The following is a 23,901-nucleotide window of genomic DNA, read 5'->3' on the forward strand; positions in this document are numbered from 1 at the left end:
CTTGCTTTTCTACAACACGTGTCCCTGCGCTGGCCTTTGCTCATGCCGACCCCCTGCCTGACCGCCTGGGTCACGCCAAAGCGCCCTTCTCCCGCCCCCCCTTGTCCCCTCTGCACCACATTGTCTGCCTCTAGACTGTCTCCTGGGCAGGCCTGGCACTGACCAACCTTTGCTCTCCATAATCTAGAGAGTGCCGGCACGGCAAGTGAGCAGTAAGTTTCTGTTGAATGAGTGAGTGAATTTATGAATTAACTCATTCATGAGCTGATTTAATTCACAGGAATTACCTTCACAAAAGTTTCATCCTGTTGGTTCCCATGAGCTCCTCCTTCAGCCGGGAGCCTGCTCTGACCTCTGACACAGCGCCCCTGGCTTCACAGCCGTTTCCTGGCTTCAGGCTCAGGCTGTCTTTGGTCTCTGCAGAACATACAGCGAGGACCCCAAGGAGTCGGTCAAGCAGTGCGAGCTGCTCCTGGAAGAGCCAGACCTGGACAGCACCATCCGCCTCGGGGACGTCCACGGCTTCCTGGTGGAGCACTACCTGAAGATGGAGGAGTTCCAGATGGTGAGGCTGCAGCGCAGGCTGCACAGCGGGCTTGCAGGGATTCGGGACAGTCCATGGCTTAGCTTCCCGGGGGAACCCTTGCCTGCAGCAGCTCTGGGGGCTCACTGTGGACGAGGTGCCCCTTCTGTTTTTGGTTTTGATTTTTAGCCTTTTTTATTTTGAAATAATTTCAAACTGAGAAGTTACAAGAGTAATAGAACCCAAGTGTTCCCTTTACCAGATTCACCAGTTTTTAACATTTTGCCACATTTATTTACTTATTCTATATGTATGTTTTAAATTTGTATTTTATACATAAACTGGGTACTTTTCTGAGCCTTTTGAGAGGTACAGACGTCTTGCTCCTCACCCCTTAGTTCCTGACACTTGGGCAGATGCCTGGGAGTGGAATTGCTGAGGCACATGCTAAGTGTGTGTGTAACGTGTTAAGAAACTACCAAACTTTTCTTTATTCTTTTTTCCCTCTGATGTGATCATTATCACTGCTGGTGGCCTAAATGGCTCTTCCCTTTGCCTTCCATGTCCCTCTCTATTGTGCTTCTCCTCTCCCCCTGTCCTGAGCATGTGAAGGGTCTTTATGAAAGCTCTTGTAAAGTCCTTGTGTTTCTACTGGTTGATTCTTCTCCTTATGGCTCATATTTTCCTGCTTCTTTGTGTACCTGGTCATTTTTTTATTGGATTCTAGACATTGTAAATATTTTAGATTGTTGAATGATGGAGTCTTTGTGTTTGTGTGTGTCTCTCTGTGTCTGTTTTCTTTTAGATATTGGTGGACTTTGTTCTGGGATGAGGCTAAGTTCCTTGGAAACAATTTGATCCTCTTGCAGCTGTATTTTATCTTTGTTAGATGCGTCCAGAAAAGCCTTGCATCTAGAGCTAATTTCACCCCATTACCAAGGCAGTGCCCCCTGAGGACTCCCTCAGTGCCTAGTGCATTGGCAGGTCTTCCCATCCTGGCTAGTGGAGCGTGAACTGCTCCTATCGCTGGTGGTTGATCTCGGGGCTTGTTCCACCTGCTCCTTTCTGATGGTCTTTCCCTGTCCTCGAGTGCTTTCCTCACACACATGCGTGTTGGTCGTTACTCAGATGACGACTCAGATAGGACCCTCTGCAGGTCTCCGGAGTAAGAGCGCTCTCTCTCTCTCCCTCCCCACCTTCCCTTCAGTTTTCTCTTTTCGGGTCTCAGCCATCGGATGATGATATCTTTAGACATTTTCATTGTAGTTATCCTGAGCTTCTTTCTTTCATTTTTTTCTATCTTTTTTCTGTTATTTGAATTGGATAACTTACATTGATCTGTCTTCAAATACACTGACTTTCTTTGGCTATCTTCAATCTGCTGTTAACCTCTCCAGCAAAGTTTTCATTTTAGATTTTGTATTTTTCAGTTCTAGAGTTTAAACATAGTTCTTTTTGTTTTTACTTCTTTGCTAAAATTTCCTATTTGTTCATTCATTAAAAACGTATTTTCCTTTATACACTGGAGCATAGTTAAAATTGCTCCTGTAAAGTCTTCGCTGCTAATGCCAACATCTTGATCATGTCAAGTGTGTCTCCATTATTTGTCTTTTCTCTTGAGTATAGGTCAAGTTTCCCTGTTTCTTCTTATGTCTAGCAATTTTTTTATATCCGGGACATTGTGGATAACCCATTGCAGAGACTCTGGGTTCTGTAATGTTTCTCCAAAGAGTATTACTGTTTCTTTCTTTTTTTCCCTCTTTCCTCCTCCTTTCTCCCCCTCCCTCCCTCTCTCCCTCCCTCCTCAGGACTGTAGCTTTGGTGGGGCTTCTTGAGGTCTGCCCCTGTCCCCACCACATGCAGAGTGCAGGGTCAACCAGAGATCAGGGCAGAGTTCATGCTCAGAATGTGGGCTCCCTTCTGTGACTCCTCTTCTCCAGTATTTCCTCACGTTCCAGCTGCTGTGGCTGACCCCAGCTCTCATTCTGGCTCTTTAAGCCAGCGAGAGGGGAGGGTTCTGTGTCCCTGTCAGCTTCCCACAGTGGCCCTGACTGGGGCCTGCCATGCACAGAAGTGACAAGCAGGACACTCACCCCTGCTCCTCCCTTCTTCCAGATGTTGGCTCTGCCTAGCTCTACCTGCCCGCAGTTGTCCTCTGGTGCCTTTTATGTTTTGCCCACTTTATCATTGTCTGTGAGAGGGTTGGTATAATATGAGTTACTCTGCCATTACCAGAAGTCTCTCCCCTCATCTTTTCAATCATAATTGAAACCAACATAAGAATTCCACCTGGCTGCATTTTTCCTGTGTTCCAAAGAGTGCCATATAGACTTTGCTCTGCCTACAGCGTCTCCTTCCACCCCCAGCTGAGTTAACCTAGTAGATAGTTCCTGGTGAAACTACAGTGACCCCAAGCAATCTCTCATCTCCCTTTCCCAAGTGCTCACAGACCAAGTATTGTCAAATTAATTTCAAAACTGTTGCTAGTGAACTATGCCAGTCTCATCAGGCTGCAGTTTCCAGAATCCACAGGAAGGTTATCCATGTGGCTCCCCCAGTCTGAAAGGTCAGACCATGAAGCTCAGGTTCCTGATCTGTTCACTCTCTTCCTCTTTGTCCCCCGCCCATTTCCATTCACTGACCCATCTTGTTGTTGGGAGAAAACAGCTCTTAATCTAATCTCAATAAGGTTCCTTCTTTTTTGGAGAATAAAAATACAACTGGACTATAAGGATGCTCAGACTACTATATTCTCAAAATTAACAGAAAAATCACATTTTAAGTATTTCACCAAATTCTTTGTTGTCTTGACCCTTGTTTGAAGCCTCTGGGATTTAGTAACCCTAAATTTTAAAAAGCTCTATCACGGGCCTGCCCGGTGGCATAGCGCTTAAGTGCGTGTGCTCCGCTGCAGCAGCCCAGGTGCGCACCGACACACTACCTGTCAAGCCATGCTGTGGCGGTGTCCCATATAAAGTAGAGGAAGATGGGCACAGATGTTAGCTCAGCGCTGATCTTCCTCACCAAAAAAAAAACAAAGCTCTATCAATAAACTGAAAGTATAGGTGTGCACGAGCTTCCTCTTGGTGGGCAAAGAAAACCCCGTTGCTGCTCTGGCTTCTCTCCTTCGCTTCACTTTCAAACTCCTCCCTGTCGTTCCTCCCGCCTCAGTTCTCAGACATCCAGTAACGTTTCTGTCTTCATCGCCCTGCATCTGTTTTGGTGAGCACACCTTCCTTCTAGAAACTGCCTCCCTGCCCTTTGTGGAACCTGCCCTATACACCGAGGAGTTACACCACTGGGCCCTGGTTGTGTTCACTTACGCGTGGGTCCCTCCTGACCACAGGGCTCTCCTCCCACAGTCTCCTTCTCCTCAGTGTAGGCACTCCCTGGATTCTGCTTGCTGCCAGACTCACCCCCTCCAAAGCCCTGGCCACCTTCAGCTCGGCCTGGGCCGCTCAGCACAGCTCTCACGCTGTCCTGGCCTTGGTCTTTGTGCTTGTGTCCTGTGTGCCCAGCACAGTGCCTGGTCACAGCAGGCAACTGATAAATCCCTAAGTAGGTTCTTCATGTGACGATGTCTCTTCTCCCCTCGTTTGAGAACTCCTGGGGGGCTTCTACTCTGCCAATCCCCCATCCCTCCAAAAACCATATTCTATCTTCATATTTTTATCTTTGTAATCTTTATCTTTCATTTATTTTTTATATCTTAGTTATATCTGCCCAAAATAAAATTGCTCTTAAAGTTTAATCATCTTTAAGAAATACTAAGATCTGATTATTATTCCTCATAAAGAAAATTAAAAAGCTCCTAGAAATTTTGGTGACATTCTGAATTGATATAAAGTGTACCTTGGAGGTAAGCCTTAGAAGCCACATGAGGCCCTGTTCCTCCCCACTCATGCTTGTGTGTGGCCCTTCCTGTGGGCGCGCAGCTGTAGCAAGTGTGAGCAGGTGTGGGCAGGTATAGGTAGGTTGAGGGTAGGTGTAAGCAGATGTGGGCAGGTGAGGGTAGATGTGGCAGACGTAAGCACACCTGTCCTGCCTCAGATCCTTGATGCCCTAAGCTACTCTGCGTGGCACCCCCATGCTCTCCCACACATTCCCACTGACAGGACTGGAGGAAGTTCCACAGGAAAAACACTGAAAATTCCATAGTTTACTGGCCAAGGACCAAGGACCATACATACAAGAGACTCAAATTAATCATAGGCCCAATTAACTGGGATAAATTTGATGCGTGGTGAAAGGAAACAAGACAAACTACTTATATATATATTACTGCCTGCCCTCCAACCCGACAAGCATTCACCCCAGAGTCAATTAAAAAGAGACATGAATCCGTCCTTCCCTCAGGGTCTCCCTGTGTGCATCCAGAGTGGGCAGATCCTACCGGGGGGGTGGTCCCAAAGCACCCACGGGCCTGCATACACGAGCTGCTCACAGGACTTTCCGGGGCAGCTGGCAGTGCCTGTTCATCTGGTAGTGCTGATCACGGCTTACAGCTTCGACCATCAGAGCCTGAACCGTCTGTCCTCCAATACCACCACCCCTTGGAGAGGCTGGGAAGCTGCAGACGATTGTACTCGGCTCCCTCTAACAAAGGCATCCTTGCCCTGCTCGCTGGAGAAGTAGGGAACAGTTTTCCTCTGACCCAAGGGCTGGGTGTTCAGGAAACTCATTGCCGCAGATGAAGTGGATGGGCCCTTTGGTTCTCACTGTGGACTAACCAGAAACGGCTGTTCTGTCTGACCCAGGCCTACAAGCATCTGGAGGAGATGCGGAAGAGAATGCCCTCTGCCAGCATGTCGTACTATGTGAGCCAGCAGACCGTGGACGCCGTGCACCAGGGCCTGGGGATCCCTCTGACGCGCGTGGTGCCTGAGCGGATCCGCCACAACAGTGTGGAGGATCACAAGGAGATCGACGAGGAGGTGATGGAGGAGGTGGAGAATGACCCCTGATGGCCACAGCCTGCTGCTGCGAAAGCCGTTCTGGAATTTTCCATTCACTTGTAGTAGCAAGAGGCTCTCTTGTTGAAAGAACTTTTGTGTTTAAGTACTAGGCAGAGCTATGGAAAGATGCAGCCAACCACTGCGGCCCCAGGGGCACTGGCTGCTTGCTTAAAAGGGGACAGTGTGTATGTATTTTTGAGCCATCCTTTCTGCATTCCTGGCTCCTGTGGATTTTTGGTTCAGCTCCTTTACTGAGGGAGTTGGTCCATTTTTCCCATGACATTTCCCAAGTATAGCCTGTAAAGCCTAAGAAATTTCCAGAACTTCATGAACTGAGAATGTTAGTATATTATTGTACCTCGTCTCAGCACCCGGGTGGGTTGTGACAGTACATCCAACAGTTTCCGGCAGGACACCCCACTCCTGAGCACAGGACCGGATGTCCGCTGGAGTGAGGAGACACTGGGTGGCCAAGTTCCCTCTGCGTGGCAGCCTCCCGGCAGCTCTCATGGCTCTGCCCTTTAGGCCCTGCCCTTTCTGTCACCAGCTCCCACTGTGAGGGGATGGTGACCTCAGGCTCTCCCATTCCTAGCCCCACCCATCAGCCCCAAAACTCTCCTCATAGCTTCTCAGAGGCCTGTGTCCCCTTCCCATCCCCATTTTTAAGGTCTGCCCTTCAGACGGCTCGTCTGGGCTCCAAGGTCCCTGCCTGAGCAGTGAGAACACAAGCAAAGCTTGGACTTGAGCACCTGCAGATCCTTCTTATTCTTCCTTTTTTGTTGTTTTCCAAAGTCACCTGCCTTTAAGTGAGAAGAGGGTTGGGGACATAACACTAGGAAGCCCACGGGGCCCCAGGAGCCACCACTCTGTGCATCTAGCTCTGCACATCAGTGCCCTCTTCCCTCCAGCAACCACCGCTCTGCGGGTTCTGCCCTGCCTGTGGCCCTCCTCAGGGACCCGACCCGACCTTCAGGGTGCTCTGTCCGTGGGGGGCACTGTCCAGAGGGCCTCGTGGGGACTGTAGCTATGCACTCAGACTTTCCAGGCTATAAGTAGTGGCAGGAGTGGGGGCAGTGGCCTTCCTGCTTGCACGCTCGTACCAGACGGCCCACCCCACGAAGTGGCCTGGCCACAAAACCACAAGACTTTTGGGATCCCTCCTCGGGCCCTGCACTCAGCCTGCCCAGCCTTCACCTCTCCCAGTGGGACTGGCGCTGAGAAGGTGCCGGGGACTAAGAAGAAAGTGGGAGGAGTCTGTCTTTGAGTCTCTCCAGAAGCAGCAGCGCCTTCACCGCCAGCATCCTACAGTCCTCATCTGGGTCCTTCTCAGCCACGTCTGCCGAAGATGAAAATAAAAACAGAACACAGGCGGTATCACAGTGCTGAGCAGGCCAACCCTTTTCAGTTTCCTCTCATTTATGTCTTCGTGAAGGCACCGGAACGCTCACGCTGCAGTCCCTGCTGATAGAAGCAGCTCAGACGCCAGCAAAGGGCTCCTGACTGCGTCCCTGTGCAGGAGCCACACTCCCCTCCACCTGGGGCTGGGAACCCCGCCAGGTGATGGCGACCGGGAGGCGGCAGGACAGAACAGACACACGGCCCCCAGCAGTCACTGCAAGGGCGCCACTCTCACCCCTGGGAAGATGCCTGCTTTCCGAGACGTTGGAACCCGTCCCAGGACGCTGGATGCCACACCTGCAGCATGAGACCCTGAGGAAGACCTGGCCCTGCCAGAGCCGCCCTGACACACATAACTCGAGACGTGGTCAGAGAAACCCATGCCGAGGGGGACCAACATGACCAAAGACAAATCTTTGGAAAGGATACAAGAGGCACACAGCACCATTGGGACGAGCTGGACTGGAGGAGCCTGGGGAGGCAGGAGAGCTCAGGGTCATGGAGGAGCCTCGCCTGGACCCGGGATCCGGCAGAAAGGAAAGAAGGTGGTTACCATGGGAACCGCTGGGCCTTTGGCCACAGATCAGGGGGTACAGTCCCAGCTGTGAGCCCAAGAGTGGAAGGGGTGTGCTGGCTCTGGGGGCCAGCTCAAGTACCTACTGGTGGGAGGCCACACTGGCCACAACACTTTTTAAAAAGAACAGAGGTGGGCAAAATGCTAATAATTGGTGAATCTGGTGAGGATGCATGGTGCTGTGTGCCTCTTGTATCCTTTCCAAAGATTTGGAATTTTCCAGAATGAATCCAAATGCCATCTCCCATGACAGGGCACCTTCTCTCAGGGCCTCCTGTAGGAGTCCCCATCCCCACACTGGGGACACTCAGTGCACAGACGAAGAGGGACACGACACGTGCTGGGCCATGGACTGGGACTCGCTCAGCGCCGGGGCCTCTGCACAGACCCTCCAGGCTGCACCAGCCTCCCGCCTGCCTTGCACCCACAGCCCAGCTCTCACCTGCCAGCCAGGACCGGGCTTCCTGGAGCTCGTCTGGCAGGTCCGCCAGCAGTCTCTCGGCCGGAACGCTGAGGAGGACGGAAGAGACAGCAGAGAGCAAGCCCCGGCGCACATAGCTGCCAAGCAAGGCGGGAGGGCCTCAGCTTGGTGCTCGCCCACCCCAGGCCAGGGAGACCCCGCTTCTCCCCTGAGTACAGCAGACGCCTGGCAACAAAAGCCCCTTGGCCCCGCTCGGCCCCCTTCCTTCCTGCTTAGGAAGTGCAGCGAGCTGCCTCCTGGCCACCCCTGGGGGCCGCCAGCAGCCTCCCACTGACCACTTTCCGGCAGGATTCAGAGCCACCCCCCTGCTGCGTCCATGTGGGACCACTGCCCTCGGCCCCACAGCCACTCACGCATCGCCATGGAAGCGAAGGGCCCACACGAACTCCAGCAGGGCCTTGCCCATGGGCACAGCCACCTGAAACAGCAGAGGCCAGGGGGCAGGGGTCTTGGCACCCAGCAGTCCCGGCCTCAGACCCCGTCCTTGGATCCAAACACTTCTGTTCCCAGGGCCAAGGTGAGGCTTGGGGAGAGGACCACAGCGCACACAGCACGTGAGGTAGGGGCCATCAGCTGCTGTCTCCCTGCTCACCATGGTATTCACAGCCAGGTACATCAGGGCCCCTAAGGTGTGGGCCAGTCTCCCCAGAACCAACTGGTCATCTCCCAAAAGGTCGAAGGTCACCAGAGGCCTACAACACAGAATCCAGTGAATGGTGCAGGCCAGGCACTTGGGGCCGGCTCCCTTACCTCCTGGGCCACCGAGGGACACCCTAGACCCCGGACGCTCCTCCTCCCTGCCTGTCCCCATGTGGCGCCCAGAGCTATAAGGAGAAGGTGTTGGACACATGCCCCAGTTGCTCTGCAGGGCTGCCTGGCACAATCCTGGGCCTGGGTCATGAAGGAGGGGCCAGTGGCCCTCACAGAAGCAGGACCGCCACCTGCAGGGCGACATGCAGCAAAGGCGCAGCCCCAGCCCTGCTCCACAGGGAAGGGCTTCAGGCCCCAGCCCTTCCCAGCATCACCACAGCCCCACACTGTGCAGTGGTGCCGAGGGGACGTCCATAGCCCTCTCAGGCTGAGAAGGGACGAGGAGGCAAGTGAGGGTCGGGCAGAGCGCATATAGCATTGAGACAGCACAGCAAAGCTCTGGCCCCACCATGAACTCAACATTTGTGATGGGGACCGTGACACCTAGTGCCCTCACGTCATTTAAGCTACAAACAACCACAGCCTAGGTTGTGACCCCACTGTTGCCCCAAGCCCCACTTCAGACCCCACCCTGGGAAGCCTCCTGTCTGTCAGGGTGTCCAGGGCCCCTGTTCCCCAAATCACAGGCCTCCCACTCACCTGTCAAAATGTTGAATGAGAGGGAAGAAGAAGGAGCCAGCCACCGAGTTGAATTTGTTGGGGCCCGTGGCCGGTCCCTGCCTTGCAAAGCCCTGCCGAACATGTGGTGGTCACGGGGCGCCACACCAGGTGTGGGGCAGGCCCTCCCCTCGGTGGGACCTCACACTGCAGACACTTTGGCTGCATGCTTCTCGTGGAGGGGCCGTCCTGTGCACCGTGGGAGGAGGAGCAGTCTCCCAGGCCCCCACCCCGGATGCCAGCAACACCCACCCAGGTGACAACCAAGAATGTCTCCCGATGTGGCTACATGTCCCGGGGGCAAGATCAGCCCCCGCCTAGATGGACCCCAATGACGTAGCACACCTCAGTTCGATTGCTGCTGACGTAGAATCCTTGGGGCTTTTTCCATGCCCACATCTGCATTCACATTTTAAAACTACTTCAGTTTGACAGTCACATCGGTCAGTTTGTACCAAAAACTCTCCCTTCACCAACACTGGCGTGGACACTGCTCCCTCAGCGCAGACAGCATCTAGAGGTAGCCGACAGCTGGGCCAGCCCACCCAAAGTCCCCACCCATGAAGACCTGACCTGGGTCCTGGCTGACCTTCGAGAACCGCCGGGTCTTGCTTCTGATCCGCTCCTCCACAACTGCCCGCCAGGCAGGAGCCGCAGCGCTGCCAGGCTGGGAGGTGGGACCTGGGGAGCCATGTTGGGGAGTCCTCCCGAGGCGCCCAGGCCGAGACAGCTCCTGGGCAGCCAGAGTCAGGACCTAGAGGTGAGGAAGAGCCAAGGCAGCTGCCGTTACTCTGCGGAAGGACCCTCTAAGTGCCCCCTACCCCTGTCGGAGCGGGCAGTCCTCACAGTCTGTGCAGGGGAGGTTCTGGGAAGCCCATAGAAAGTCAATTCCAAGCATCTCAGGATCACTTGACTTGGAAGAGGCATGAGGGAAAGGTGGACATGCTCCCTAGTGACAAGCCAGTGCCTTTGCTCCCCTTGGCCGGGGCTACTTCCTTTCCCAAAGCTCATCCAATCCTGCCCCCACGCCCCACCGCCTCATAGGAAACGGGAATGAAGTTCTGCTGCAGGCTACGCATGGATGGGCCCTGAAAACACACAAGGGAAAGAAGTCAGACCCAAAAGGCCACACGTATGACTTCATTGAGAGGAAGCACCAGGACAGGCAAATCCTCAGAGACAGAGGGCAGACGGGGGTTGGGGGAGGGGAGGGTGATGCAAGATGTTCTGAAAGTAGATGGACATGATGGTCACATGACATTGTGAATACACCAAATGCCACCGAACTGTAAATGTTAAAACGGTGAAATATTTTTAGTGTTGTCTTAGTCTTTCTGTTTTGGTGTTACAAAACACACATAACATTTACCATCTTAACCACTATTAAGTGTACAGTTCACTGGCATTAAGTACATTCACGTTGTTGTGCAACCATCACCACCATTTATCCCCATAACTTTTTCATCTTGCAAAACAGAAACCCTGTCCCCGCTAAACAACAACTCCTCATCCCCTGGCCTCCACCCTTCTACTCTCTGTCTCTGTGAATTTGACTCTTTTAGGGACCTCACAAAGTGGAATCGTACGGTATTTGTCCTTTTGTGTCTTGGTTATTTCACTGAGCATAATGTCCTCCAGGTTCATCCATGCTGTAGCAGGTGTCTGAATTTTCTTCCCTTTTAAGGCCGGATAATATTCCATTGTATAAATATACCACATTTTGCTTATCTTCAAACGGCAAATTTTTATGGTGTGTAAATTATATCTCAATAAAACTGTTATTTAAAACACAGAATGCAGCCACTGAAGCCCCTATTGGATCCTGTGCGCTGCCAGGAAAACATTAGACGCCAGTACCAGCCTCTTAGGTCCAGTGACAAGGGACTCGGAAGACCCCTGGTCCTGTCCACATAGATTTCAGCAAACACCTGGCTTTGTGCCAGGCCGGGCCCCTCGCATTAGGGCAGCTTGGGCCTGACCAGTGGGACAGAGGGCCCGGGCGCACTTACATCCAGAATGTCCATGCGCTGCCGAAGGCTGTAGTTGACAGCGTAGAACTGTGAGGTCAGATACTCCGCTACCTAAGCCAGGCAAACGAGAGGCCACTGTGGGCCATGACCGTGGAGATAGGGCCCCAACACGGACACTACTAGGGGGTGAAGGGGACACGACCTTGGGCACCATACAGCCGCTGGGACTCACCCGGGCCGGGTCTGTGACCGTGACGGACACCAGGGCTCTCTGGCGTAGCCCCTCAAATCCTGCCACGCTCGTCTTATCCTCCAGGTGCAGCAGCACCTTGGCCAGCTCCACACTCACCTGCACATGGGTCAGGGTGCCTTCAGCCCCAGGGCCTGCCCCGGGCCCCCTACAGCTCTCGCCTTCCTTACCACCGAAGAGACACATCTCAGAGAGCCTGGGCCTCCACGCCCTCCACCTCCCCATCCCAGCGGAGGCCCCGGCCGCAGGCCTCCTATGGGGACACAGAACCACCAAGGCACACACTCAAGCCAGCTCGGGTTCCCTAACAGCACACGTCCCTCCCAAGATGTCACCCACCTCCCATGACACTGACAACCTGGTCCCCCCACCCACTCACCTCCCGAGTGGCAGCTGGGCTCCTGAAAACCAGTCCTTCAAGGGCCCGCAGGGCCGCCTCCCAGCGCTCCCAGTCCTCAGATGTGGTCAGAGCTGCACAAAACCCAGACGGACCTCTATCAGTCCTCAGCCTCGACCTTGAGAAAGGTGCAGCTGGTGGCCAGGGTCTGGGCGCTGGGCAGAGGTGAACCTCCAGGACATGGACAGTCCCCACAGCCCAGCTGTCCCAGGGCAGGGCTGTCCTCAGGGCTGGGGCCTCACCACTGGGTGCTCCGCCGGGCAATACCGAGGAGAGAGACCCACCTTCAATGCAGTCCCGGACGTACACCGGCGCCTTGCTGCTCTTCACCTCTCGGTCCCCCGACATGTCATAAGGGACAAATTCGTCATCGCTGTGGAAGAAGCACAGACACAGCCCACCAGTGAGGCCCGCCAGTCGCCCAAGAGCAGACAACAGGCATGGAGGCGCCCTCCACCACCAGGCCACGCTCCCGCATCACCAAAATTCACCCCCAAAGTCCCTGAAGCTTCAGGAAGGGCTGAGGGGCTAAGGCTGCAGTGGAGCTGAGAGCCTTACCCGCTTATCTTCATAGTGGGAGAAATGCCAGAGAGCACTCAGCGCAGCGCTGCAAGGCTGGTCCCATAACCTCGAGATGCTCGCACTCGGGGCTCTGACCCAGCCAGGGCTGCTCCTGCACCTCCGCGCTTCTGCCTCAGATCCCCGCCTACCTGTCCAGCTCGGAATCAGAGCCCTCCGGCCGTGGCTGTGGGGCGCCACCGTCCTCAGTCTCTTTGTCAGGGGTCTCTGCAGTGACTGGAGTGACAGATGAGCTTTTGGGAAACAAAGAAGGACCCTTCAGGGATACCTCACACGAGTTTCTGCTCCCAGAACCCAAGGAAACGCTCTTTCCACCCCTACCCTAGTCTTCTTAGCTTCTGACTCAGCAACACGAGTCCAGAATGACGAGAGCTAACATGTGCACAGGAACTGCCCACAGCCCCGCCCAGCCAACCACACCCAGAGCTCAGGGTGGGGACCTCGGGGCACAGAGACCCTCACCCTGCCTCCAGAGGGCTGTCAGCCGCAGGCCGGGAGGTGGCCAAGGCCAGCATCTCACGGCTCAGTTCGTCCTCTTCATACTGCAATGCAGAGGAGCCGGAGTCGGCTGGGCTGGGAGCAGCCGGAGCAGCAGAGCCTCACCCCCCCAAGGCCCTCCCACCACAGCCCGCAGCCAGTACCCTAGCCGGGCCTCTGACAGCCAACAGCCTTTCAGAGCCACTTTCCAAGTCTCCGCCTTGGCAGAAGGCGGCACTGGGTGTGCTGAAGGCTAGAGGGGCCACCCCTCCTGAGGGAGGTGAGAATCCCCGGGGACGTCCCAGAGGGCTCAGCAGACGAAGGGGAGGGGACGCCCATCCACCGTCCACCAGGGCCTGGGGCTGCAGAGAGCCCTGTCTAGAGAAAAGACTTCCGAACACCCCAGGGAACCCCCCGGCACACATGCTCAGGCAGGAGCTGACAGGCTATACCCACTGCCCTGAGCCTCGACCCTCAGCAGGGCCGCCAGGGCCGATGTGATGGCAACATGCACATGTTCTGTGGTCCTGGACCCTGGAAGGTGAGGTGACACCAGGGCTGGAGTGACAGCAGCTTGGGGAGACCATGGAGGGCACAGTCCTCACTCACCTGGAACCTCAGGGGAGGCCCCTCGGGGTGGATCCGGGCACTGGCCACCTCGGCCACGATCATGCCCAGGCGGCGCACAGGGGGCAAGCTGCTGTCTAGGCGGCACTTCACTCCTGCCATCAGGCTGGCCAGCAACTCTGGAAGCACCGACACACACACTGAGCGCTGGGAGGCGCCCAGGGACAGGGAGGCGCCCGGGGACAGGGACGGGGTGCCCACACCGCCTGCTCACCGTCCCGGCTGTCCCGGAGCTCCGCCTCCCCCAGGTGCGCCAGGCAGATGAGGACGGCCTCGCTGATGTAGCGCTGCTGCGGCAGGGGCGTGTGGCGGACAGCGCTGCCGCTGCCCCACGTCTCCAGGAGCTCCTTCAGCACCTGGCAGGCGGCACAGCCCAGCCTGGTCAGACAGCCCACCCACCTCCCCGCCATGGCCTGGGACCACACGGGTCTGGGTACCACCGTCCTTGCCAGCACCTGTCACCCACTGCCAGCCTCAGGGAGGCACTGGCTAGTGCCCCATGCCCAGGCAGGAACACTCTCTCCTCCTTTCCCACCAGAAAGTGGGCCCAGGACTCTGCAGGCACTGAGGACCGGACAGGGCTCACCTGTACAAGGAGCGGGCGCCGCTGGCTGTCCATGGCCAGGTACCCCAGCAGGCTCTGCAGTGTGGGCGTCTGCGACAAAAGCCGGGCAGCTGAGCACTGCTCCTGCTCCACTCACTCCAGTCATTTCTCCTGGGACCCGGGCGGCCCACAGCCCACACCCGCACCAGCCTCTCACCGTGCATCTGTACTGTAAGAACAGAAGCTTCCGAGTCAGCACAAACTGGGCCTTCTTACTCTTCATCACCAGGTTTCCCAACAGTCGCGCGAGGACTTCAGGCCTGCAAGGTACAGTTGGCGCGGGGAGTATGAACCCCGGATCCCAACAGATCCGGGCTGGACCCTGGGCTCTGCGCTAACCACCAGCGAGCCCAGGCGCGTACTTCAGCTCTGAGTTGGTCCTGATTTTCCCTCCTTCTGGTAAATGTGGAAACCAGGGAGAGCCCAGTGCCTCAATGCAAGAGAACACCCCTTCCCTGCTCTGACTGAGTCCAGGGTTAAATGCTTCATCCGGAGCAGGGCGGCCAGCCTTTTCTGTGAAGGGCCAGAAAATGAACATTCTAGGTTTATGGGCCATCAGGCTCTGTAGAGCCACTGTAGCCAGAAGCAGCCACCAACAGAGATGTACATGAATGAGCATGGCTGTGTACGGATAAAACTTTACTTATAAAAACACAGGGTGGGCCGTGTTTAGCTCAAAGGCTGTAGTTTGCAGACTCCTGATCTAGACTAAGACTAGATTCCTTCAGTAAGTGAGAGCTCGACAAACCCTCCAACCAGCATGGAAAGAGTGGAGGCTACATTTCTCACCTCCTTCATCACGCCAAAATGCTACATGGTCAGAGACGTAAAGGTTAAAAGACAGAAAAAAGAGTAAGAAAACTGAAAAAGCAGAGGAGGAAAACCCACACAAACCGACCTACAACCTTAGAGCCGGGAGCACGACACCGGGGAGACAGAGGAGCCTGAAACCCTAAGCAGTGACCCTGGGGAGACCTGAAGCATGTGGAGTGAAAGGCAAGGGCCTCCACTCTTGCAGAGATTTCACAGGTAAACAAGGGCCGGGAGCCCAGTATAAAAGTGAGTGAAGGGGCCAGCCCGGTGGCGTAGTGGTTAAGTTCAGGTGCTCCACTTCAGCGGCCTGGGGTTCATGGGTTCGGATCCCGGGCAACCTACACACCCTCATCAAGCCATGCTGTGGCAGCGTCCCATATACAAAATGGAGGAGGACTGGCACAGATGTTAGCTCAGGGACAATCTTCCTCAAGCAAAAAAAAAAAAAAGCGAGTGACAGACATGATCAGATAGTTCACAGAGAGAAGCACAGATGCCTTAACACACCCCCGCACCCAGAGTCCAGGAAATGCAGAGGCCCACAAGGAGAAAGCATTTTTGGCAGAGAAACAGGCACCCATCATGCATGCCGGGGAGACCGTCTAAAGGCACAGTCGACAACAGTCCAAATGACCCAGCAACCCCGTTTCAAGAGCGCAGCCTACAGATCCGTGTGCAAACGCACACACAGATGTGTGCAAAGGAGATTCACCAAAACCCTGTGGAGGGCGAAAGGGCCAGAGAGCCGGCCTCAGTGTCCATGCATGGGCCTGAGGCACAAAAGCTGTGCTGACGTGGACGGCCGCTACTGTGAAAGCATAGGAAGGGTAGGCCCCAAGCAGGTGGGATGTGGCCATGTCGTGGGCCTCAGCAGAGGGGACCACAGCATCAGTCTCGGTCCAGCCAGGTGCAGACAACACCAGCCAGGTGCGGAGGTTCCAGGACCAGGCTGGGTAGGCCCCGAAAGGATGCCTGCTGGCACAGTTAACAGCCAGCCTCAAACGGTGACTAAATAAGGACCGGCCACCGGACAGAGGGGCCACCGCCCATGGGCCGAGAGCACCGACTACATACAGACAAGAACGGCAGGTGGTGTTGTCCGGATCCCCACTCCACACTCTCCTGGGAGAGAAGCTTCTGCAGCGGGATGGGTGCCTTGCTTCTTACCCCGGGACGGCCTCCACGAGCCCTGTGAGCACAGCCTCCATTGCCCGGTCGGGCACGCATTCGACCAGGCGCCAGCAGACCCGCTGCCAGAGGCAGCTGCCCTGGGTGAGCGCTGTCAGCCGGGGCACCAGCACACCCAGGATCTCCTCTGAGGGGAAGCACACGGAGGCCTTGAGCCCGGGGCCATGGGGCGTCCAGTGTCTGCAGCCCACAGGCCCACCAGTCGCACAGCTAAGCCCCTGCCAAGGGGCCCAGGACAGCCAACATCAGCCCACCCAGGGCCAGGCCAGGGACCCTCGCTGATTCTGAACATGCAGCGATTCTCCCACCCTGCACAACCATGCTGCCCCTCCCGGGACGGCCAACAGGAGACAGGGAGAGGGCCAGAAGGTGCCGCGGCTTCTCCCGAGACAGGACACACTCACTCTGCCTCCCGTGGACACAGGCTTTCCCAAGGACCTGAGACACGAAGGAGATGGAGCAGTCCAAGCCACCTGGGACGGGAGGGAAAACGCGATTTTACAAGAGGGCAGCAGTCAGGCCATAAAGGAACCCCTGACTAAGCAGGGACAGACACTGTTCCCGGGCAGGCGGACCCCGAGTTGTAAAAATGCCAATGCAATCAATCTAATTCCAACCACCATGTTAATAAGATTGTTTGTAACTTGAAGAGCCAATAACAATAACCATTTAAAAAGCTTTACACATATTCACTTGCTTAATCGCCACAATGACCTTAATGAAGTGGGGACGAGTGGGGTGGCACCAGGGAGAAGGAGGCACCAAGAGGGGGCCTGGCTGAGGCGGTCAGCTACAAGGGGCAGATCTGAGCTGCCTGTAGGGAGGAATCGAGGACATTGGGACAAGGAGAGGATGGGGCAGCACTAGCTCCACCAGAAGAGGCAGGATGATAGGACCGACCAGAAGACGGACAGGACCCATGCATGGACTGAAACGCAGAATCTGCGTCTGAGATCCCGCAGAGACGGAATACCACGCAGCCGTGGCCCAGAGTGAAGCAGCTGTGTTCTAGACATGCTCTAGGCACACCCAGAACACCCTGGCGGCATCTCCCAGCACAGAGCAGCAGGGCTGGGCAGCCTGGCCGGAATCCAGTTTGCACCCTGGGGCTGGATAAATGCCGGCGCGCACCCACCTCTCTGTGGCTCCCTCACCTGTGACAGTGACAGGCGCTCATGGGGACTCCATGAGGCAACACGCATGAAGGGCCTCGAGCAGCACAAGAGAGCAGAGGGTTGTGTGGACACGAGGGGGACAGTGGCCTATCCAGAGCGGTCACCCCTCCCACCTTGTATCCTCGCCCTCCAAGAAAAGCCCAACTCCCAGCAGAAGAGCAGGGCGGGGCTGGCAGAGGGATGCCATGCCACACCCTGGCCACTGCCTGCCAGTCTCCTGGGGCAGCCCTCTGCCGTGGGAGTCCCCAAGAACCCTCCACTCCTCCCAGCAGGAACCCTGGTGAAATCACAGCTACCACACCAGTCCCGGTCCCCCAGAGCCCCAAAGAGAAGGGCATGTGGCACAGGCTCTCGTCTCAAAGGGGCACGAGGGCGCCTTCACCAGGGTCACAGGAGCACAGCCCACCGCCGGCAGGACCCGGCGCGGCTAACAGGCCCAAGGAGACCAGGTTAGCTCTGTTTCTCTCAACAAACGTGGAACGACCGTGACCCTGAACACGGGGAGCCGCTGTGCGCAGGGCAGATAAGCACCTGCCCCGCCACGCATAGCCGAGCCGTTATGGGACGGTCGGTTCCACAGAAAGAAGGGCCAGGGGTGGGGCAAGCAGCATGGCCCAGGGCTGTGAAGCTCCACAGGGCAACCAGGAAGGCGTCCCTGAGAAGTGACACTCGCCTGAACACGTGACAAGCTGAGTGAGCCAGGAGAGTAGGAACATGGCCCCCAGCTTGTCCAGAGGGTTCTAAGCTTCTAGAGAGTTCTGAGCAGAGAGCACAGGCGTGGCTTCTATGTTAATAGCATCATGCAGCTGCTCGGAGGGGCCCTTGGGAGGTCAGTGCGAGGATCCAGGCAGGATGAGGGGCTGGGCTCGGGGAGCGCAGGGGCCAGGGAGGTCAGCCTCCTCCAAGCCTGGGGCATCTCTCAGACATGAAGCAGGACCACCAAGAGGGCAGGGCCACACGCGGGGGAGGCGAAGCTCCACCACCTGACGCCCAGGCACATGAGGGGCTCCCTCTGCCCCGACTTCCTGAAACTCACACGTGGGGCAGCCACGTTGCTGACGCCCCAAAAACTTTGTGATGAAGGAGAAAGTAAGCAGGAAGCCCCTTAGAGCTGGCCCACAGCGGCCACTCCAGACACCAGAGAACAAGCTTCTCCATGCTGCTCTCCACCCAAGATGACCAAGCCCATACAGGTGAGACAGACCCCAGCCCACAGCGGGAAGAGGACCTCGGCCAACGGCCAGGTAAGACCCTTTCACAGTAAGGGCTCCTCAGTCTGCAGACCATGGACCCTCCCACTTACGCCAAGTGAGGGGCCGGGCGGGGAGCAGCCCCATCCGGATGGCTTCACCACATGCCGACCGAGAACTGTAGGAATCAAGGGTCACCTCACCTCCAACAGCCACAGCCAAGAAGTGGGTGAAACTTCAGTGTGGGGGTCGCCACCGCCCCAAACAGGAGACAACGTCCGACCCTCCAGTGGCACCGCCCAGAGACTCCAAAGTCCCAGGAGGCTGGGGAGGGCGAGAGGGGACGGCAGCCCCGAGAAGACAGTTGGAAGGACACTGCAGAGGGGGCCTCACCTCGGAGAGAGTCCACAACGGCCTGTAGCACCCGCACAACCTCCTCGCCGAGCAGAGGGACGTAGTTCTGGGGCAAGAACATAGCCAGGCTCTCCTGCTGCAGATGGTTGCCCAGGCGATCGGGCAGGCCCACCACCCTGGTGAGGAGCGTCTCCTGGAGCAGGGGTGAGGCCGGCTCCGTGTGCTGCCGACACTGCCCCTCCATCACGGCGGCCATCCTGCCCGCGCTCAGGAACCCGGCCAGGAGCTGCGCCATCTTCATCAGACGGAAGCTCGGGCTGAACCAAGAGCGGGTGTGACAGGCAGAGCCCCAAGCTCCCTCCATCCTCGGACCCCCAGCCAAAAGGCGTAACAACAGTCGTCATTACACAGGTAATCCCAACAACTTAATTGACACTTGCGTCCTATACACACATCAAAAGAAAGGGTACTGAAATCCTACTGCTGAAGAGCCACAATTACTAGTGGGACATGAGCGCCTGCTGGGCCCCACGCAGCTTCTCCACCTTGGAATTGCACTGGACACCACCACCCTCCTCTCCTGCCCCATGCCGATTTTCACTCGGTGCTCGCTTTTTATCACAGCAACCGCTGAAAACCCAGCTTCACAGAGACACGGTGTCCCCACACAGAGCACCCCGTAAGTGTGCTGCAGTGCCTGGGGGGCCTCACTGCAGAGCTGGGAGCCATAATGGAGAAAAGGGCCTCAGGAGGATGGCGATGCCCACTGCTGACCCGTGTCACGTACGTCTAGAGCGAAGCCACTGCCTCAGCTGCCGGGATTCAAACACTCCTGCTCTCCCCTTCACCTCCACGGCAGGACAGAGAGCAACAGCCCTCCCATTACAAAGGAGATTAACACAAACCGCTTTTAATTCTCGGGTGCTCTGCCGCGGGCAGGTTCTATTCTCTCACCTTTCAGGATGCTAAATTCTCACAGAATTTGGAGAACTTGTTGGTTTGCTATCTTTCAGGCCACACTTATGCTTGGGATGCTACAAGCAAGCCCATAATCAGACCCAGCCCCACTCACCCGGCAGTGCCCTCGATGGACTCCATCAGCACCAGGAAGGCTTGGTCGGCTGGGCCCTCCAGGAAGAAGCTGGCCCACAGCTCCTCCAACTGGCCATTGGGCAGCAGCTCCAGCCAGTCCGGGCTCAGCTTGCCGACAAGACATCTGAGAAAGGCGGAAAAGTGGACCCTGGCAAATTCCTCCTGCTCCCTGGGGAGGGCTGGGTTCTCCGTTTCACCAAGATAGCGCTTCAGGGACCCCAGGGTGGAGAGAATGAGGCTGCCATCCTCAGAAGATGAAAGGGTGTGAATGGCTTCCCGGACAGTGAGCCGGACCGCCGAGAGCGCTGGGTCCATCCTGGAGTTTACAGGAAAGGCAGGTGAGAAATCCGAGGAGGCATCAGCAGCCACACAGACTCAGTCTCGGATAAGGAAGTATTTTTCACATGCTCTCAGAAACCCACTCTCTGGCCCCTATTAGGCTTCCTGGGAACCCCATTCCTCCCCACCTCTGCTGTCACCCAGCAATATCCTCCCCCTCCAGCATGTCACTGTCTCCACCAAGAGTCCATTTCACGGCCTGAGGATCTCCGTGGTACCCTCTACAATAGGGCAACCGTCCCCCAGGTACACGTGCCAGTGTCTGGAGACATCTTTGGTTGCCACAACCGGGTGTGCTACTGGCGGCTAGGAGGTGGTGGACCAGGGATGCTGGTACACTCCCATATGCGCAGGACAGCCCCCACGACAGAGGACTATCCTAACCCAGACGTCAATAGTGAGAGGTTGGGAGACTCTGGTCTAGAGGCACCAGTCAGCACTCCCAACTCCCTGGAAACCAAATCCATCTGTAGATGGTATTTATTTCGGGGGGGGCGCCCCTGCAGCACAGTACCATTAAGTAGGGACCCGTCTGTCCCCAGGGCACTCAGCCACTGGATACGGCTGCATTAGGGCCCAAGAAGCGTCCCTAAGAGCCCGGGGCCTCCCCGCCCAGCCTGTCTACGTGGGCTCTGCACGCCGCGCGCAAGCCGTCCGCGCCCCTCCCCAGCGTGCGCCTGGAGCCCACCTCGTGGCGCGGCAGGAAGAGACCTCCGGGGACAGGCGGGGGCCTCGGGACGGGCGGAGGCGTCGGGGCCGACAGAGGTCTCAAGGGCGGGAAGGAGCCTCGGCGGCGGGCAGGGGTCTCGGGTCGGCACGCACCAGCTCGGTCCCCGGAGTCGGCGCCGCGCGCTCAGACTCCGCCGATTCGCCACGGCCGCCGATGCCAGCTCCGTGCTCTCGTCGCGGCCTAGGGCGCGGCCGCGGAGCACGAGCTCCCAGGGTCCGGGAAGGGCTGCCGCTGAATTTTTTTGAGCCTGTGAGGCCGGTCCTCATGGGTCGATCTGACGAATCTGCGGCGAGGCCGGGGTGCCGGAAGAGGCGCGGGGCGGCCGCCACATCTGCGCCTGCGCAGGGGGCGGGGCTCTGGGGGCGTGGTTCCCGGGGGCGGGGCCTGCGCGCCTGTCTCCGACCGGGTAACTCCGCCCCGGGCCCCGCCGCCTTCCCTCTGCTTCCGAGTCCGTCTTCCCCGAAGTGATCGCTTCCAGCCCTCTCTCCGCTCCGGAGCCCCATTCTCCCCCGAGCGCCACGCGTGCGCGCCTCCACAATACCTGCCGAACACCGACCGCGTGTCCCGCCTCGCTCCCCAGCCCCGGGCGAGGCCCTACTCTGCCCGAGCTACGACCTTTGCAGGGAAACGCGCCGTAGACAAGGAAGCAATAACAGCTCGTGATTTCGGGTATTAATGAATGCGGCGGCGTCGGTGAGACAGGGTCCTGGAGTAGGAGCTGCAGCTTTCAACATGGTAACCGCCAGCCACAGGTGGCTCCGTAAATTAGCTGAAATCAAGTGAAAGGAACGGTTCAGTTCCTTGGTCGCACTAGCCACTTTTCAAGGGCTCCTGCGGCTAGTGGCTGCTATAATGCACAACGCAGATGTGGAACCTTCCGTCTTGGCAGAACATCCTCTTGGCAGCGTTAGGGAGTGATCTGGGAAAACCTCACAAGGAGGTGCCGTTTCAACATAAACGGTCGTCGTGGGATAATCTGGTAAACATTTATTCATTCAACATACATTAATTAATTGCCTGCTGCGTGCAGCAAGCACTCTCCCAGGGCAGAGAATGAAGCAGATAAAGTCCGTGCTCACATATCAGGGGGACACATAAAGTATATATGCAATATGTGAGACGGCAAATAGAAATATTAGGCTCAGTAACCGAGGGCAGTCTCATTTTAAAAGGTCCACCCAGGGTGCAGTTAGGAGAATGGACGGTAGGGGGCAACCGCGGATGCCGGGAGCCCAGCGGAGCGGTTGGTGTAAGGACAGGTGTGGGCCAGGCGGTGAGAAGGGCTGACCTGGGCAGTTTCTGTGGAGTAGAGCTGAGGTATTGCCCGTGGGGTGTGACGGGGGGCGAGGAGTCGAGGATGATGCCTTCCTGGGACTCTGGGAATCCCTCCCAGTCCGCTTCCGGATTGGAGCCCTCACTCTCCAGTTTCTACAGCTGCTGCATTTGTCCCTTAGTCCCATATTTCCCTGATGCCTATCATCCAGTAGCTTCTGAAGAAACAGTGCACGGAAGAGAAATTTCTTAAGCCTTTGCATATCTGAAAAATGCCTTTACTCTTTGCTCCCGGTAGATTCTCCTTTGAGCTCGATGCACAGTTTTGTTTTTTTATAATTTTATTTATTTATTTTTTCCCCCAAAGCCCCAGTAGATAGTTGTATGTCATAGCTGCACATCCTTCTAGTTGCTGCATGTGGGACGCGGCCTCAGCATGGCCGGAGAAGTGGTGTATCGGTGCACGCCCGGGATGCGAGCCCTGGCCTCCAGCAGCGGAGCGCGTGCACTTAACCACTAAGCCACGGGGCCGGCCCTCGATGCACAGTTTTGATGAAGGTCATTCTCACTCAGAAATGTTAAGGTTTGCTCCTCTGTCTTTGGCAGCCAGCATTGTTGCTGAGCTGGCTAGCGGTTCTCTGGGGAAGTCTCAGTCCTTCCCACGTGACCACGTTTTTCTCTCTGGACACTTTTAGGATCTTCTCATCCGTGTTCCGACACTTGACGAGATGAGCCTTGGGGTCAGTTGCCCGTTCCTTGACTGGGCGCTCTCTGGCACGGAGTCTTGAAAATGACAGATGCCCTTGTCTGTGACAGCTTCCTGGATTATATTCCTAAACCTCTTCCACTCCGTTTTCTTTAGTCTCACTTTCTACAGCTTCTTCTTGTTGGATTGATCTCAACTGTTATGTTTTCTCTCTTCTTTTCCATCTGTTGCCTTTTTGCTTGACTTTCTGGGGAATTGCTTCAACTTGGCTTTTCTGTTTTACTTATGTGTTTGAAAATCATAGTTTTCATCTCCAAGAGCAACTTCTTCCTTTCTGATTATTCCTCTTTTCGTAGTATCCATTTCTTGCCTTGTGGACACCAGGCTCTTCTTGTCTTTCTGAGGGTATCAATTAGAATGCTTTTGAGCTTTTCCTTAGCCCTCTGCAATGTCTTCAGGGTTCCTTTTCTGTTTGGGCAGATTTCTGTCCCTCCTGTCGGAAGCTCCCGTGTGGCTGGTGGTCCTTGCCTGAGCTTTCGTATTAAGCGGGAGACAGTAAACTGCAGGAGGCTCTGCACGTGGACGGGGGAATTCGTTTGGGTGGGTGGGGTGAAGGGACGCTCTCGCCCACGCTGTCAGTAGTACAGGTTTTTCCCCAGGGCTGAAGAAGGTCCCACCTCCCTCCTACCTGGGGGTTGGTGCCTGGCTGCGGCTGCTGCTTTCTGGAAGCTGGTGGAACCTTCAGAGTCCCACAGTTCGATATGTAGATATTTATTTCAGTTCCTTGTTATTAGCGTTATGCTTAAAATTAGTGAATTTTATATGTATAATTTCCACTA

At 56.2% G+C, this 23,901-nt stretch overlaps 2 protein-coding genes across 13 annotated transcripts in view; one reads left to right on the forward strand and one right to left on the reverse strand.

The window, feature by feature from the left end:
- IFT140 (intraflagellar transport 140) overlaps window positions 1–5,825 on the forward strand; it is an 89,057-nt gene extending 83,232 nt beyond the window's left edge. For all 9 annotated transcript variants that reach the window (XM_058570385.1, XM_058570382.1, XM_058570383.1 and 6 more), the window contains 2 exons: window positions 424–565; window positions 5,281–5,825. In XM_058570385.1, coding sequence (XP_058426368.1) covers window positions 424–565; window positions 5,281–5,487 — 349 coding nt within the window. In that variant the 3' untranslated portion in view covers window positions 5,488–5,825. The remainder of the gene's footprint in view (window positions 1–423; window positions 566–5,280) is intronic.
- Window positions 5,511–21,367, reverse strand: TELO2 (telomere maintenance 2). Of its 4 annotated transcripts, none has more exons than XM_058570391.1 (21): window positions 21,043–21,365; window positions 19,996–20,331; window positions 18,963–19,240; window positions 16,609–16,677; window positions 16,184–16,331; window positions 14,361–14,463; window positions 14,186–14,254; window positions 13,814–13,955; window positions 13,582–13,718; window positions 12,958–13,037; window positions 12,627–12,728; window positions 12,201–12,289; window positions 11,899–11,990; window positions 11,502–11,618; window positions 11,309–11,380; window positions 9,889–10,053; window positions 9,282–9,373; window positions 8,524–8,623; window positions 8,285–8,349; window positions 7,893–8,008; window positions 5,511–6,814 (listed from the first exon to the last, which is right to left on the reverse strand). In XM_058570391.1, exons 2-21 carry the CDS (start codon window positions 20,328–20,330, stop codon window positions 6,711–6,713), a joined length of 2,475 nt encoding a protein of 824 aa, XP_058426374.1. In that variant the 5' UTR covers window position 20,331; window positions 21,043–21,365; the 3' UTR covers window positions 5,511–6,710. The 4 variants fall into 4 exon arrangements, with proteins under 4 accessions (XP_058426374.1, XP_058426376.1, XP_058426375.1 ...); XM_058570393.1 differs by having other exon boundaries at window positions 19,996–20,139; window positions 21,043–21,364; XM_058570392.1 differs by lacking the exon at window positions 11,502–11,618 and having other exon boundaries at window positions 5,931–6,814.
- Between the last annotated feature and the right edge of the window lie 2,534 nt (window positions 21,368–23,901).

This window comes from Diceros bicornis, chromosome 26 (genome assembly GCF_020826845.1).
Source record: "Diceros bicornis minor isolate mBicDic1 chromosome 26, mDicBic1.mat.cur, whole genome shotgun sequence".
Classification (NCBI taxonomy): Eukaryota; Metazoa; Chordata; class Mammalia; order Perissodactyla; family Rhinocerotidae; genus Diceros; species Diceros bicornis.

Excerpts from the sequence above, each read along its gene's own strand:
- TELO2 (XM_058570391.1), bottom strand. The coding sequence starts at position 20,330 with ATGGACCCAGCGCTCTCGGCGGTCCGGCTCACTGTCCGGGAAGCCATT. Across the intron at positions 16,332-16,608 it reads CTGTGTCCACGGGAGGCAGA|AGGAGATCCTGGGTGTGCTG; the intron begins GTGAGTGTGTCC and ends GCTTCCCCTCAG. Across the intron at positions 13,956-14,185 it reads GGCGCCCGCTCCTTGTACAG|GTGCTGAAGGAGCTCCTGGA; the intron begins GTGAGCCCTGTC and ends GCCGCCTGCCAG.